At 41.6% G+C, this 16,649-nt stretch overlaps 1 protein-coding gene across 2 annotated transcripts; it reads left to right on the plus strand.

Moving 5' to 3' along the window:
• The first annotated feature begins 7,860 nt into the window (after window positions 1–7,860).
• Window positions 7,861–15,360, plus strand: LOC123744666 (N-acetyllactosaminide beta-1,3-N-acetylglucosaminyltransferase 2-like). 2 transcript variants are annotated; one of them, XM_045724124.1, is made up of 2 exons: window positions 7,861–8,002; window positions 13,606–15,360. In XM_045724124.1, exon 2 carries the CDS (start codon window positions 13,610–13,612, stop codon window positions 15,098–15,100), a length of 1,491 nt encoding a protein of 496 aa, XP_045580080.1. In that variant the 5' UTR covers window positions 7,861–8,002; window positions 13,606–13,609; the 3' UTR covers window positions 15,101–15,360. The 2 variants fall into 2 exon arrangements, with proteins under 2 accessions (XP_045580080.1, XP_045580079.1); XM_045724123.1 differs by lacking the exon at window positions 7,861–8,002 and adding an exon at window positions 8,013–8,358.
• Window positions 15,361–16,649: the final 1,289 nt, after the last annotated feature.

Below are 16,649 nucleotides of genomic sequence, written 5' to 3' on the forward strand. Positions count from 1 at the left end.
AAAATGCAGAGGGGGGTGAATACTTTCGTAAGCCATTGTATACGGCCCTTGTATACGGCCCCTGCTTGCCTACTCGGTCCGAGTTTCAAGCCATGCTTGTAGCTACCAAGCAAATACAATGAAACAGAATGACGGCTGCTATTTTGGCCAGAATGCTGATGAGTTGTTCAGGAATCGCTTTGGAAATGATTTGCGATTCACGTGCTGTAATATGTTGGGAATTGACTATTTTTAAGGATTTAAGTATTTTGGGGGGAGGGATTTTGTATATATTTTTTATAATTGTTGTTACTTTCGTAAAAATAAACTGACACAAACCCAAAACAATTGAGCTAAATCAATCTGTTAGAATAGACTGACCAGAAAAGTCTTGAATTGATTCTGAATGGTCAAAAATATTAAGATTAGTCCTCCAATTGAAAATAAGGTTACTGTTTGTTAACTACAGCCCTTTAAAGGGGAACTGACAGCTATTTAACAAAATGAAATCTTATTCAAATCTGTTCATATACACCCCCACGAAGAATATCACACTTTATATTTTACATCTTCTGACAAGCGAAATATGGATATGGTCATTTTCACGTTTTCATAAATTCTTAGAATGTTTGTGAGTTAAGTATACTAAGGCATTTGTGAAAATTCTATAGCAATATAGAGTGGGAAAGCGCCCGTGTGTTTGGACAATTAATAGACACTACAGTAAATAGAACCAAATAAAAAAATCTGTCTCCTCCTGGACTGGAGCCTACGCAGACCAGTGCGCCATAGCCAATCAGAGCTACTGTACAATAGGCCTTTATGCAAACAAGCCATTTGCCACAAGGGTCTGCCATCATTTACTTTTGAACTGGACTGTGTGTTTACAGGCAGTTGCAACAGTGCGACTTTAGATAATTAGAACGCATTTGGCAAAAGCCACATAATACAGCTGAATGGATTTCTACAAATATGTAAATGTCACAGGAGTCCTCTTACATTTGGGAACTTTACAGTCCTATTGATCAAACAACCATAAAAAGGTAGGCTATCTTTCCCTATACTTTGAGAGGGTTTATCTAATAATCTACCAACAATGCCTTACTGCATGTCATGGAATGTTGTTTTTTTATTTTTTTATTTTATTACATTTCAAATTACAATACAGTAGCAAAAAAAACATATCACTACACATACACTACCGTTAAAAGGTTTGGGGTCACTTAGAAATGTAATTGTTTTTGAAAGAAAAGCAAATTTTTTGTCCATTAAAATAACATCAAATTGATCAGACATAGAGGGTAGACATTGTTAATGTTGTAAATGACTATTGTAGCTGGAAACGGCAGATTGTTTTTATGGAATAACTACATAGGCGTACAGATGCCCATTATCAGCAACCATCACTCCTGTGCTCCAATGGCACGTTGTGTTAGCTAATCCAAGTTTATCATTTTAAAAGGCTAATTGATCATTAGAAAAACCTTTTGCAATTATGTTAGCACAGCTGAAAATGGTTGTTCTGATTAAAGAAGCAATAAAACTGGCCTTCTTTAGACTAGTTGAGTATCTGGAGCATCAGCATTTGTGGGTTCGATTACAGGCTCAAATTGTCCATAAACAAAGTCCTTTCTTCTGGGTCGTGACCGGGAGACCCATGAGGTGGCGCACAATCGCCCCAGCGTCATCCGGGTTAGGGGAGGGTCTGGCTGTCCCATCGCGCTCTAGCGACAAGACTGTCTGCCAATTTGATTTCACAAAATTGGGGTAAAATAATGTACTATTACATTTCTTACCCAGCAGGGGGCACCCTTCTAACATAAATTGTGCATCTATCTTAACATGTTCTCCAAAACACAAATTAGATATCAAATAAATCAAGCACAAATATATTTCTTTCAAACCACTTAGGGAAGAACAGAGACTTGTTTTTAACAACAATATCTTTGTTGTTCCACAGCAGGGCCTTGTGTGGGGAGTAGTTGTGGACATAACATATTGTCCATGCTAAAAGGGCTTGTTTATGAAATTTGAACCGTTTGATGGGTAATTTTGTTGGCTAATAGTTGCATTTCCACAGAAATATGACAGGGAATGAAGTACCATATATATTCCGAGCTAAGCATACATCTTTTTTATCCAGTTTACTTTAAAGGTATTGTTCATATCAACTTGAAGCCCACCATCAGCTCCATTTTTTTAATCCTTTTTTTTTTTACTAGGCAAGTCAGTTAAGAACAAATTCTTATTTACAATGATGGCCTACCATGGAACAGTGGGTTTGTTCAGGGGCAGAACTACAGATTTGTACCTTTTTGGTTACTGGCCCAACGCTCTAACCACTAGGCTACCTGCCTCGCTACCTAGTTCTTTGAGCTATTCTAGGCGTAAATCTAACTAAAGAGTTATTAGGTGTTTCATTAATGTCTCCGGCTATTATAAGCCATGAATTTGTATATTTGTTTTGTAGCTCAGTAAGCTTATCAGCAATATCCAAAAATAAAGTATTATTTGAAGTGTGAGAATTTGTCACAATAGTTGTCATGGAGAGAAGAGGACCAAGGCGCAGCGGGATTGTGGACACTCATGTTTATTAAATAAAACACGTAAAGCATCCACTTGAAAACAACAATAAACAGTACTTGCAACAGTCTTGCAGGCACATACAATGCAGTGCAAGGACAACCACCCACAACCCCAAAGAAAAACACACACACCTATATAGGACTTCCAATCAAAGGCAACTCAACACACCTGCCTTCAATTGGAAGTCCCAATCACCATCCCAACATTTAACAAACACAAACCACCTGCCACATCCTGACCAAGACTAACACAATTACGCCCTCTGCTGGTCAGGACGTGACAGAATTGTATCCATACACATTGCATGTAATAAAACAAGCATTATCTAGTTTGGAGAACAATATAACCCATCTCCCATCTTTTGACACACAAGACTCTGAAATATCACCTCGAAACTTATGAAGCAATATCATAGTACCAGCTGAGTGGTTAGACCCGTGACTATAATAAACAGTATTTCCCCGTTGTGATTTCCAAAAACTAGAATCTGAATCGCAGGAGTGAGTCTCCTGGAGTACAATGAAATCTGCATTAGTGTTTACAACAACAAAAAAAGTGCTTTTCTTTTAGTTATGTTTCGTAAACCCCTGGCATTTAGAGAAACAATATTTAGTGCATTTGTTACTGTGCAGGTTCCGTCCCTCTCTTCACCCCAACCCAGGCTCGAACCAGGGACCCTTGCACACATCAACAACTGACACCCACGAAGCATACTTCAAGTCTCAGAGCGAGTGACGTCACTGATTGAAACGCTAGTCTATTTAGTCTATTTCTGTGTTGTTTTATTTGATTGTCACTATTTTTTTCAGGATAACAGCCATGTGAACCCATTTTGCAGCTGATAATGACCTACAGCAGACGTAGGCCTACAGCAGTGTTCCCAACTCCAGTCCTCCAGTACCCACAACATCACACATTTTGGTTGTAGCCCCGGACAAGGATACCTGTGTCGTGTCTTTGGGGTACCATTAAACTGAAGACGTGTTTATCAATTAACTCCTTGTAATTATTATCACGCGATTAAACTGATTAATCGTTTAATTGTAATTAACTATGAGATCGGGGCACCAAGGAAAATATTCCGATTACAAAGTTATAATTTTCCTAATATAACTTTCCTATATTATAACATTATATATTATATTCTATTATAGTATAGGCCGATTATCTTCTGGTTTAAATGGTGTATTTTACCTCGCGTCCAGTCTCATTCCAAACGTCGTAAATTGTTGTATCTGCACGAACCCAGTCTTTACTAAAATCATCCATACATCAATTGTCTTAAAATCATTTATTTACTAAACTAAGTAATTCACATAAAGTATACAAACAGTAATTATCGTCACAAAGAATTGGTAGAGTAATGTGCCCTAGTGGTCTAAAACAGGCATGGCTGGTGTCTTGTAGAACAATGGGTCATAAAATGTTCAGCTGAGGAGGTACACAGAGTTCATTAATATTAACAATTGACAATTGAACGCTCACTCATTCGGGAACAATTGCAATCAATATATATTTACGCTCAGTGTGTCGTCGGGATCCTTGTTGAAGCGTCGTTCGGTTGGAGAGTTCTCTCTCTCTCTCTCTTTCTCGGTTAGAATGGATCTTTCAAAGCGACATTCATTAATTTCGTCATAGAATGGATGTTTCGTTGGTCTTCGCGTTCAATGATATAATTTACTTAGCTGCAGACTAATAATTAATATCAAAGACTTGTTCTTATTCTGTCGGTATCGATAGTCTACAAGTTAACCACATGGTATAGTTCACTTTCAGTAGAGTACTTGGATGGTCAAACCTATTGGCCAACTCGCAATGGAGTGGAGGCCGGGTCTCGAGAAATGTAAATCAGGGTATAGTTTCATAGTGAACATGTCACATGACGCCTGGTCCTGTCTGTGTCCCTGGGGGCGTGCCGATGACTGAGTTAAGCTTGGTACAGCAATATAATTCTATCACATTAACATCAGTACATAGCATCTCAATGTATTACAAATAGCTTTATCCTTATTAATACATTCTATACAACCATGTGAATGCAAGTCTCAAGGCTGAGGCTATTATATAAACCGTTTTATGGTAATATGGCTATATTGTCTCTTCTGAGTATCACAAAATTGTACCAAGCGGACCAGTTCGTAGCTGGATTCTTCACCAATCTTTCATACCTTCTCCAGAACACAAATGTCGCTTGGCTCCCCAATTCTGTGAGTTGGAAGAATTTCCTGTGTCTCTCTATGGGCCATGTGGCAAGAGATTCTCCTCTTAGAGTTTTTACAACCCTTTCACACAGGGACTGGGTGGGGGAAGGTAGGTTGGGGATGGTGCAAGGGGGGAGGGGTCAACTGTCCTCCCTGTACTCAAAGAGGCCAACGTCATGACACCTGATTTAACTTATTTAGGGCCTGATGATTAGTTGACAAGTTGAATCAGGTGTGTTTGTCCGGGGCTACAATAAAACTGTACCTTTGGGGGTATTCGAGGACCGGAGTTGGGAACCACTGGCCTACAGTATGATGGCATTAGCCTTATGGGCATTTGCAATGTACTCCTTGACACTGTGCATCTGAAGCAGAGAATAGTTTAACTCCCACACTGTTTACATACTGTTCAGCTATATGTTCTCAATTGAAAAACGATACCAGTAGACAATGCATATCCTGTTAGGGCTAGGGGGCAGTATTGACACGGCTGGTTACTACTCCTGCCCAGTAACTAGAATATGCATATAATTATTGGCTTTGGATAGAAAACACCCTAAAGTTTCTAAAACTGTTTGAATGGTGTCTGTGAGTATAACAGAACTCATATGGCAGGCAAAAACCTGAGAAGATTTCATGCAGGAAGTGGCCTGTCTGACAAGGTGTCATTCTTCTTGTCTCTGTTTATTGAAGAGTGAGGATCTTAGCTGTAACGTGACACTTCCTACGGCTCCCATAGGCTCTCAGAGCCCGGGAAAAAGCTGAATCGTGGCTTTGCAGGCTCTGGTTGAAAAAAAGTAGCGCGTTTGGATAGTGGCTGGTTACAGTACTGTGAGACTCAGGCGCGTGCCCGCGTCGACCGAATGCTTTGTTTTCTTTCCTCTGTTTACCTAAACGCAGATTCCCGGTCGGAATATTATCGCTTTTTTATGAGAAAAATGGCATAAAAATGGATTTTAAACAGCGGTTGACATGCTTCGAAGTACGGTAATGGAATATTTAGAATTTTTTGTCACGAATTGCGCCATGCTCGTGACCCTTATTTACACTTGGGATAGTGTCTTGAACGCACAAACAAAACGCTGCTATTTGGATATAACGATGGATTATTTTGGACCAAACCAACATTTGTTATTGAAGTAGCAGTCCTGGGAGTGCATTCTGACGAAGAACATCAAAGGTAATCAAACTTTTGTAATAGTAAATCGGAGTTTGGTCAGGGCTAAACTTGGTGGGTGTCTAAATGGCTAGCCGTGATGGCTGGGCTATCTACTCAGAATATTGCAAAATGTGCTTTCACCGAAAAGCTATTTTAAAATCGGACATATCGAGTGCATAGAGGAGTTCTGTATCTATAATTCTTAAAATAATTGTTATGTTTTTTGTGAACGTTTATCGTGAGTAATTTAGTAAATTCACCGGAGGTTTGCGGGGGTATGCTAGTTCTGAACGTCACATGCTAATGTAAAAAGCTGGTTTTTGATATAAATATGAACTTGATTGAACAAAACATGCATGTATTGTATAACATAATGTCCTAGGTGTGTCATCTGATGAAGATCATCAAAGGTTAGTGCTGCATTTAGCTGTCTTCTGTGTTTTTGTGACATTATATGCTAGCTTGAAAAATGGGTGTCTGATTATTTCTGGCTGGGTACTCTGCTGACATAATCTAATGTTTTGCTTTCGTTGTAAAGCATTTTTGAAATCGGACAGTGTGGTTAGATTAACGAGAGTCTTGTCTTTAAAAGGGTGTAAAATAGTCATATGTTTGAGAAATTGAACTAATAGCATTTCTAAGGTATTTGAAAATCGCGCCACGGGATTACACTGGCTGTTGCGTAGGTGGGACGATTTCGTCCCGCCTAGCCCAGAGAGGATATAAGGCTAGTCATTATAGTAAATTTTGTACCTGCCTTGTGCTGACATGAAATGATTAGCAAATCCAACTCTTGTAATCTAGGTGGAATCAGGAGATGATGGGATCCTTATCTTAAATCATACACACAACTACTACCACCAAGTTCATGATACTTTTCTCCAAGAAGGTCTGAGTGGCATTTGGAGGTGTCACTGTGATAATGAAGATGGTTTGCCTAAGACTACCACAACAATTACATTGTCTATGCTAAATGTGTTTAAATTGTAAAGAAAGAAAAGTTAGGCTATAAGAAATACTTTTTATTCAATGGGGCTAGGCAAAGCAGAGATGACACAATACTTTTCATTTCACCCATACAACAACATTAAAGTACAGTATGTTTACAGTATCATAAACAATAGTATTTTACGCATTCCAAATAACCATTTTATATATGGTTTAAGGGGGCACTTTTGTCATGACGACAAGGTGAAAGTGCTCTCCTCAAATGGCACAACAGAACTCTCAGATTGACCAAATATAACAACCATCTTGTGTAACTGAGGGATGTCTACTTTCATATCTGGAAAAGGATGAAATAGTAGAAGTAGAAACTGATGCTGCTGCAGCATTGCTCATCTTCACTGTCAACATGGGTGTGGTTGCCATCTTGGACTTCAAAAGGTATGAACCCACATAAAGCCCAACATGGCAACCACATGTGGGGCCAACATGGATACTGAGGACAACTTTATGAGAACCTTCTGGTTATCCTAGATGGGGGGTCCAAGTGGTAACCATTCTTTAACCCACCTGGGATAAAACCTGGAGCCCATGTGGGTTATCACACAGTTGCCCGCTGGGGTCCCTTAATATGCCCAACATGGCAACCACACTTGGGGTCAGCTTGGATACTGAGGACAAAACTGTGTAGGTCCCTTTTGGGTTTACCTAATGTGGCCCATGGAACAGCCCTTCATTAACCCTTATGGGCCCCACATGGAAATGTTGGCTGGGCTGGTTTTCAATTAAAAACGTTTTCATGAAACTTACTCATTAAATTGACAAGGGCGTTTGTTTAGCTGCATTTAGTCATGGCTACCTTGTTTTGAGCCTGTTAAGTTGCTAGGTTTTATGGGTATTATGACTCGTACTGTGGTACTCTATTGTTCCCGCAAGTGCACCATCAGAAAGCCAAACCCTTGAATTTCGCAATTGTGAAATACACGGTGTTGCTCACTGTACTTTACTGTGTGTATACTTGAATTATCGTTTTTCAACGGGAAATGCGCAAAAATGGAGTGGGACTTAAAAGTAATTAAACAACAGTAACAAATGTATGGTGTTGATTGATTGAAACTGAGTGATCGATCAGGTAAGGTATCTCTGTTCTCATTTTTGACAATAGAGGGGCGTGTCCTTCATGTATATACCTGCAAATGGTTTTGCTGTATACTGTAGGTAAATTCTTGCTCTACCGCTATGCTGTTTCACAGAAGTTTGTAACGGTGGAGAACACTTCAGGGGATCATTTGGTCTCCGGATCGTCTGAGAAGACCAAAGAAAAGATCATACCTTTGTTTTATAGGCTATTATGTGATTATATCATTTGCGTTTTGGCGACCTAATTTTTATGTCAATTGGCACACACGATGGATACAAATGAAAGTCAACGCTTATATTAGCCTATAATAGTCATATGGAAAAACAGTTTCAAAAGGGAAAATCAAGGTAGGATGTGGTCAAATGTACTAATTTTGAAGTACTCAGATATGCCTAATAGACTATCAATGCATTTTAGAATTTCGAATATCATAGCATTTTTAGATATTTCTTTATTGATAAGGAATCTATGGCCCTACTTTATTTTCCACTGTATATCCCAATACACATCACAATTTTTGTGCCACGTTTGTTACATACTCATAAATGGCAGTGCTTGATTTGGGATTAAATAAGTGCAGGGGCTGTCTTTTTCCAAGTCGGTCCATTAGACTGTTCACCAAAATTCACAAATTACATTATGCTATAGAAACCTCTGATTATTCACTTATGGGTACATACACATTTTCCATGACTTAACCAAATTTTCATGACTATTATTATAGCCTACACGAAAAAGTAATCATTATTGACCCTGGAAGGAAGCTGTGTCTGATCCCATGTAGGCCTACCATCTCCTGCCATTGTGCCCTTTATCAAGGAACTTAAACCCCCAGGAAGTAGAACTGTACTGTTAGTCACACGTTATCAACATGTGGTCAACCCTCCATCTGGAGAGATCCTGTTTGTACAGGCTTGGCTTTTAATCCAGCCCTGAAACACCCAAGTCTGCTTATCAAGGTCCTGTTGAGCAGCTGATGTTTAGGCTACAATGTGGTTAGACCAGGGCTTGAACAAAAGCCTGCACACCCAGTAGCTATCCTGGAGGATGATTGCCACCCTTGATATACAGTATTGTAATATTACAACCAAATAGCTTTGTCTTTATAAAATGATTCCCTCATTCAATGAATCAGGGATCAAATGGATAAGGTAGGCTACTTCAAAGCAAGGTATCTAACTAGACTGAGAAAACAAAACATTAACAACATGCTCTTTCCATGACACAGACTAACAAGGTGAAAGCTATGATCCCGTATTGATGCCACTTGTTAAATCCCCTTCAATCAGTGTAGATGAAGGGGAGGAGACAGGTTAAAGAAGGATTTTTAAGCCTTAAGACAATTGAGACATGGATTGTGTAATGTGTGCCATTCAGAGGGTGAATGGGCTAGACAAAAAATGAAGTGCCTTTGAACAGGATATGGTAGTAGGTGCCAGGCGCCCCGGTTTGTGTCGAGAACTGCAACTCTGCTGGGCTTTTCACGCTCAACAGTTTGCTGTGTGTATCAAAGAATGGTCCACCACCCAAAGGACATCCAGCCAACTGGTCTCAACTGTGGGAAGTATTGGACTCAACTTGTTCCAAACACTTGTTCCTAATGTTTGGTATATTCAGTGTATATAAAGCAAATATATTAATGTTTCAGGGGCTATCAATGTATTACAAGTAACTATGCACAGCAAATTATTTGTCAATTAGGATATTATTCAAATATTTTAACGTTGTTACAACTACAAGGCTACTGTTTAATAGAGGTGAATCACAGCTTTCCAACGGTGCAGTGCCGGTGGAAAGGCGACGACGACATTAATTCTTAGATATAGGCAGCTAGCGAGATAACTGCTACATGTATTGTTTTAAATTGGCTATCTAGTTAGTCAGTTGTCTCTTAATATTTTATACCTGCTGAAATGTCACTCTCCTCACTCGCAGTGACACACACGCAGCACAAACATACACTCACAGAAGTGTCATTCTGATCATGGCTGATATGTATATTTTTAAGTGATTGATCATATTTAAAAGTGTGCCTTCATGAATTACATTAACAAAAAATAAGAAACTAACATTATTACTTTTCATGAGTTTACAAACCCTCATTTTACAATTTGGAACGGCACATCATGTGCATTCAAACTAACGGATTTTCAATCTGCGCAATCTCGAACAGTCTACTGTCACGCAGATTCACAGACTAGCGCCAAATAAACTTGAACAAAACGGAATCAGGAAATGAATGCCCACTCTCCATTTCTCTTCAATGCAGATCCCACCTTCATTCCGCTTGGATCAACTTTGTGAATTTGGGCCGGCGATAAACTACTTTATTTTATAGAGGAGTCAGTACGCAATTTCCCCCAAAATGATTAGAGCCGGTGTTGTGCCGAAAATCTCCCCCCTGTCAGAATCCCCCCCGTCTCGCGTGAACTCGCACGCACTCAATTCTTCATTGCTGCGACTTGCTTGCAAATTGACATTTCTGATCATGTTCGGCTGCGTTTCATTTATTTTTTATGTCGGTTTGATCGCGGGGGAGGCACTAGTAATGTCTGCAGTTTTCGGTTTGGCTATTTGTTTCAAGTGTATTAGTCTATAAATACATATCTTTGCCAAAATTCGGGAAATTAGAAGGGGGGGAGGAGGTAATTTCCTTAATTTTGTGGCTAGAGTCAAATACTTTCTGAGGCACACATCAGAGTCAAATACTTCCTTTAGAACAAACTTCATGTCAGGATAGGCAACTGAAATGAATAATGAATGTATGTGTGTTATATTAAACATAGAGGAGGGAGTAGAATGTAGGCAAGCAATAAACATTTCAGAACAGCTACTAGTCGGATAAGACATGGGAGAGGTGACGAATTTTGGCAAAGAGATGTATTTATATCTAATACACTTGAAACAAATAGCCAAACCGAAAACTGCAGACATTAGTGCCTCCCCGTGATCAAACCGACATAAAAAATAAATGAAACACAGCCTAACATGATCAGAAATATCAACTTGCAAGCAAGTCGCAGCAATAAATATTTGAGTGTATGCGCGTTCAAGCAAGTCGCAGCAATGAAGAATTGAGTGCGTGCGCATTCACGCAAAGGGGGGGGGATTCTTGCAGAGGGGAGCTTTTCGGCACAACACCGGCAAGATGCAGCACTGGGCGGCTGCCCATGTGGCCCATAACTAAATCCGCTTCTGATTTTGCATTAGTCTATAAATAAATCTCTTTGCCATAATTTGTCATCTCTCCCATGTCTTATTCGACTAGTAATTTTTAAAGTGTAAGGATAATAATTCAACCATAGTTGTTCTGAAATGTTTATTGCTTGCCTACATTTTACTCCCCCCTCTATGTTTAATATAACACACATACAGTTGAAGTTGGAAGTTTACATACATCTTAGCCAAATACATTTAAACTCAGTTTTTCACAATTCCTAACATTTAATCCCTGTCTTAGGTCAGTTAGGATCACCACTATTTTAAGAATCTAAAATGTCAGAATAATAGTTGAGAGAATTATTTATTTCAGCTTTTATTACTTTCATCACATTCCCAGTGGGTCAGAAGTTTACATACACTCAATTAGTATTTGGTAGCGTTGCCTTTGCATTGTTTAACTTGGGTCAAATGTTTCGGGTAGCCTTCCACAAGCTTCCCACAATAAGTTGGGTGAATTTTGGCCCATTCCTCCTGACAGGGCTGGTGTAACTGAGTCAGGTTTGTAGGCCTCCTTGCTCGCACATGCTTTTTCAGTTCTGCCAGGGCTTTGTGGTCAGGGCTTTGTGATGGCCACGCCAATACCTTGACTTGGTTGTCCTTAGGCCATTTTGCCACAACTTTGGAAGTATGCTTGGGGTCATTGTCCATTTGGAAGACCCATTTGTGACCAAGCTTTAACTTCCTGACTGATGTCTTGAGATGTTGCTTCAATATATCCACATCATTTTCCTACCTCATGATGCCATCTATTTTGTGAAGTGCACCAGTCCCTCCTGCAGCAAAGCACCCACACAACATGATTCTGCCACCCCCGTGCTTCACGGTTGGGATGGTGTTCTTCGGCTTGCAAGCTTCCCCCTTTTTCCTCCAACCTAACGATGGTCATTATGGCCAAACAGTTCTATATTTGTTTCATCAGACCAGAGGACATTTCTCCAAAAAAGTACGATTGTTGTCCCCATGTGCAGTTGCAAACCGTAGTTTGGCTTTTTTTATGGATGTTTTGGAGCAGTGGCTTCTTCCTTGCTGAGTGGCCTTTCAGGTTCTGTCGATATAGGACTGATTTTACTGTGGATATAGATACTTTTGTACCTGTTTCCTCCAGAATCTTCACAGGGTCCTTTGCTGTTGTTCTGGGATTTATTTGTACTTTTCGCACCAAAGTCTAGGAGACAGAACGCGTGTCCTTCCTGAGCGGAATGACGGCTGCTTGGTCCCATGGTGTTTATACTTGCGTACTATTGTTTGTACAGATTAACGTGGTACCTTCAGGCGTTTGGAAATTGCTCCCAAGGATGAAGCAGACTTGTGGAGGTCTCCATATTTTTTTCAGCGGTCTTGGCTTATTTCTTTTGATTTTCCCATGATGTCAAGCAAAGAGGCACTGAGTTTGAAGGTAGGCCTTGAAATACATGCACAGGTACACCTCCAATTGACTTAAATTATGTCAATTAGCCTATCAGAAGCTTCTAAAGCCATGACATCAATTTCTGGAATTTTCCAAGCTGTTTAAAGGCACAGTCATCTTATTGTATGTTAACTTCTGACCCACTGGAATTGTGATACAGTGAATTATAAGGGAAATAATCTGCCTGTAAACAATTGTTGGAAGAATTACTTGTGTCATGCACAATGTAGATGTCCTAACCGACTTGCCAAAACTATAGTTTGTTAACAAGAAATTTGTGGAGTGGTTGAAAAACTAGTTTTAATGACTCCAACCTAAGTGTATGTAAACTTCCGACTTCAACTGTACATTAATTATTAATTTCGGTTGCCTATCCTGACATGAAGTTTGTTCTATAGAAAGTATTTGACTCTGATGTGTGTCACAGAAAGTATTTGACTCTAGTCACAAAATTAAGCAAATTAGGGGGGGGATTCTGGCAAGGGGGAGATTTTCGTCAGGGGGGAGATTTTCGGCACAACACCTGTTCGGCGATCTGACCAAGTCAAGCACTAATAAATGACAAAAAATAAGATGTAATCTTATCCGATATTTTAAATTAAATATTTTCCGGTATTTTACATTAAAGCAATTGTCTGAGGATGGTGCTGGACCATCTGGCATAAAACCAAATGGGGACAGTTGATGAAAAAGCTTTAAATTAAGGTAAACATCCAGGCATATCACATGATTGTCCAAAACACAGGGCCCTAGTCATTATTCTTAGTTAGTCATGTAGCTGTATTGATTTAAGTGACAAAAGATTGCAATAATAAAATCTCCTCCCCTCCTCTCTCACTCCCCTTATCATTCCTCCCTCTCTCTCCTTACATCTCTTCCCCATTTCTTCCCCGCTCTTCTCCAAATGTATCTTGCCACCTCTCCACTGCCTGCTTTCTCTCCCTCGCTCCTTCTCTTTCTGTAGTTAAATGGCACGCTACCATTGGCGGTGGCGGCGTGTTCTCCTATGCCTGGGCTGTACTCCATGTGTCCTGGTGGCCTCTCTCTGTGTGTACGTCACCCTGGCTGTGTGCTATGGTACTACCACCACCACAGGCCCAGGCGGTGCTGCCCCTATCCCACAAACTCTACCAGAGCGCTTCATTGCACTTGGGTTAACCAGTAATGGCACCGTGGCCCCCCACCCCACCAGCTCCTTCTGGGACCCCAAGCCCCACGGAGGAGCCCTCTGGAACCTGCTCCAGCTACACATTGACCGCCAATACAACCCCATCCTGATGCCCAGCAGAGAGTACAATTACCATCTTGATACCAATAATACCAATAATAAAAACTATTTGCGGTTTTCCTTCCCCACCTTGAGTGCAGGGTTCTCTGAGATTGGGAACTTGACGTCTCAAATGGAGGATTTCCTGGAGCTGCCCCTGCAGATGCAGATGTTTGTGCGCTCCATGCACTTCAGGGACTACCCTGTCCTCATTGAGCCTGCTAAACTGTGTGGGCGTGGGCTAAGGAAGGGACAGGGGCCTCTCCTAGTGCTGGCCATCAAGACCAAGGATCTGAACTTTGAGAACCGTCAAGCCATCCGGCAGACCTGGGGCCGGGCGGGGTGGGTGGCAGGGGCGACAGGGAACGGTGGTGTGGTGCGAAGGGTCTTCCTCCTGGGGAAGAACCACGCAGAGCCCCGGGTGGAGGTCAGCAAGCTGCTGCAGCTGGAGAGCCGCCAGTACAGGGACATCCTCCAGTGGGACTTCCACGACTCCTTCTTTAACCTCACCCTGAAGGATGTGCTGCTGTGGGATTGGCTCTCCACCCGCTGCTCCATGGCACGCTTTGTCTTTAAAGGGGATGACGACGTCCTGTTGCGGACCCCTGCTCTCTTAGACTACCTCCGGGAGCAGACGATCCTATCAGGAGGGCCTGGGTCAGAGGTTATGAAGGGATTCATGGTAGGGGATGTGATAGAAGCAGCCAGCCCCAACAGAGTCAACTCTACCAAGTACTTTATTCCTGCTAGTTTCTATAATGGTCTGTACCCTCCGTACGGGGGTGGGGGAGGGGTGGTGTACTCAGGGGAGCTGGCCCTGAGGCTCAACCGTATCTCCCGGAGAGTTCACCTGTACCCCATTGATGATGTCTACGTGGGCATGTGCCTCCACAGGCTCGGGGTCCACCCCATCCACCACCCCGCCTTCCTCACCTTCGACTTCCCCAAGAAAGAGGGGGAAGAGCGGTGTGCGTACCACACTATCTTACTGGTACACAAACGCAGCCCTGCTCAGGTGATGAAGCTGTGGTCGGAGATAATGAGGAACCAGACAGAGTGTAACAGCACCATCCTGAGAACTGAGAAGGAGAACAAGAATACACTTCTGATAGATCCATTTAGTGTGAAAGACAACGAGGGACAGGAACTTCTGACGGATCCATGGGGTAGTTCTGAAAATTCAGCTCTATAGTGAGGTAATCACTGACTGGTATGAAACTGACTTAAAGCTGCAATATGCAACTTTGTGGGCAACCCGACCAAATTTACATAGAAATGTTAGCTATACAGTGCCTTTGGAAAGTATTCAGACCCCTTCCCTTTTTCCACATTTTGTTATGTTACAGCCTTATTCTAAAATGGATTAAATAAATAAAAAATCCTCATCAATCTACACACAATACCTAATAATGACAAAGTGAAAATAGGTTTTTAGACATTTTGGCAAGTATTCAGACCCTTTGCTATGAGACTCGAAATTGAGCTCAGGTGCATCCTGTTTCCATTGATCATCCTTGAGATGTTTCTACAACTTGATTGGAGTCCACCTGTGGTAAATTCAATTGATTGGACATGAGTTGGAAAGGCACACACCTGTCTATATAAGGTCCCACAGTTGACAGTGCATGTCAGAGCAAAAACCAAGCCATGAGGTCGAAGGAATTGTCCGTAGAGCTCCGATACAGGATTGTGTCGAGGCACAGATCTGGGGAAGGGTACCAAAAAATGTCTGCAGCATTGAAGGTCCCCAAGAACACAGTGGCCTCCATCATTCTTAAAATGGAAGAAGTTTGGAACCACCAAGACTCTTCCTAGAGCTGGCCAGGTGGGAGAAGGGTCTAGGTCAGGGAGGTGACCAAGAATCAAATCAAATTTATTTATATAGCCTTTCTTACATCAGCTGATATCTCAAAGTGCTGTACAGAAACCCAGCCTAAAACCCCAAACAGCAAGCAATGCAGGTGTAGAAGCACGGTGGATAGGAAAAACTCCCTAGAAAGGCCAAAACCTAGGAAGAAACCTAGAGAGGAACCAGGCTATGAGGGGTGGCCAGTCCTCTTCTTGCTGTGCCGGGTGGAGATTATAACAGCACATGGCCTAGATGTTCAAATGTTCATAAATGACCAGCATGGTCAAATAATAATAATCATAGTAGTTGTCGAGGGTGCAACAAGTCAGTAACACAAGAGTAAGTGTCAGTTGGCTTTTTCATAGCCGATCTTTGAGAGTATCTCTACCGCTCCTGCTGTCTAGAGAGTTGAAAACAGCAGGTCTGGGACAGGTAGCACGTCCGGTGAATAGGTCAGGGTTCTAGCAGGTCTGGGACAGCAGGTCTGGGACAGGTAGCACGTCCAGTGAACAGGTCAGGGTTCCATAGCTGCAGGCAGAACAGTTGGAACTGGAGCAGCAGCACGGCCAGGTGAACTGGGGACAGCAAGGAGTCATCAAGCCAGGTAGTCCTGAGGCATGGTCCTAGGGCTCAGGTCCTCCGAGAGAGAGAAAGAAAGAAAGAGAGAAAGAGAGAATTAGAGAGAGCATATTTAAATTCACACAGGACACCGGAATAGACAAGAGAAATACTCCACATGTGACAGACTGACCCTAGCCCCGCGACACATAAACTACTGCAGCATAAATACTGGAGGCTGAGACAGGAGGGGTCAGGAAACACTGTGGCCCCACCTCCTGGTCACTCTGACAGAGTTCCAGAGTTCGTCTGTGGAGATGTGAGGTGCCCTGGC

This window comes from Salmo salar, chromosome ssa09 (assembly GCF_905237065.1).
Source record: "Salmo salar chromosome ssa09, Ssal_v3.1, whole genome shotgun sequence".
In the NCBI taxonomy this organism is placed as follows: Eukaryota; Metazoa; Chordata; class Actinopteri; order Salmoniformes; family Salmonidae; genus Salmo; species Salmo salar.

Bases quoted from the DNA above. Each gene is read 5' to 3' on its own strand.
- LOC123744666 (XM_045724124.1), top strand. From the start codon at position 13,610: ATGGCACGCTACCATTGGCGGTGGCGGCGTGTTCTCCTATGCCTGGGC.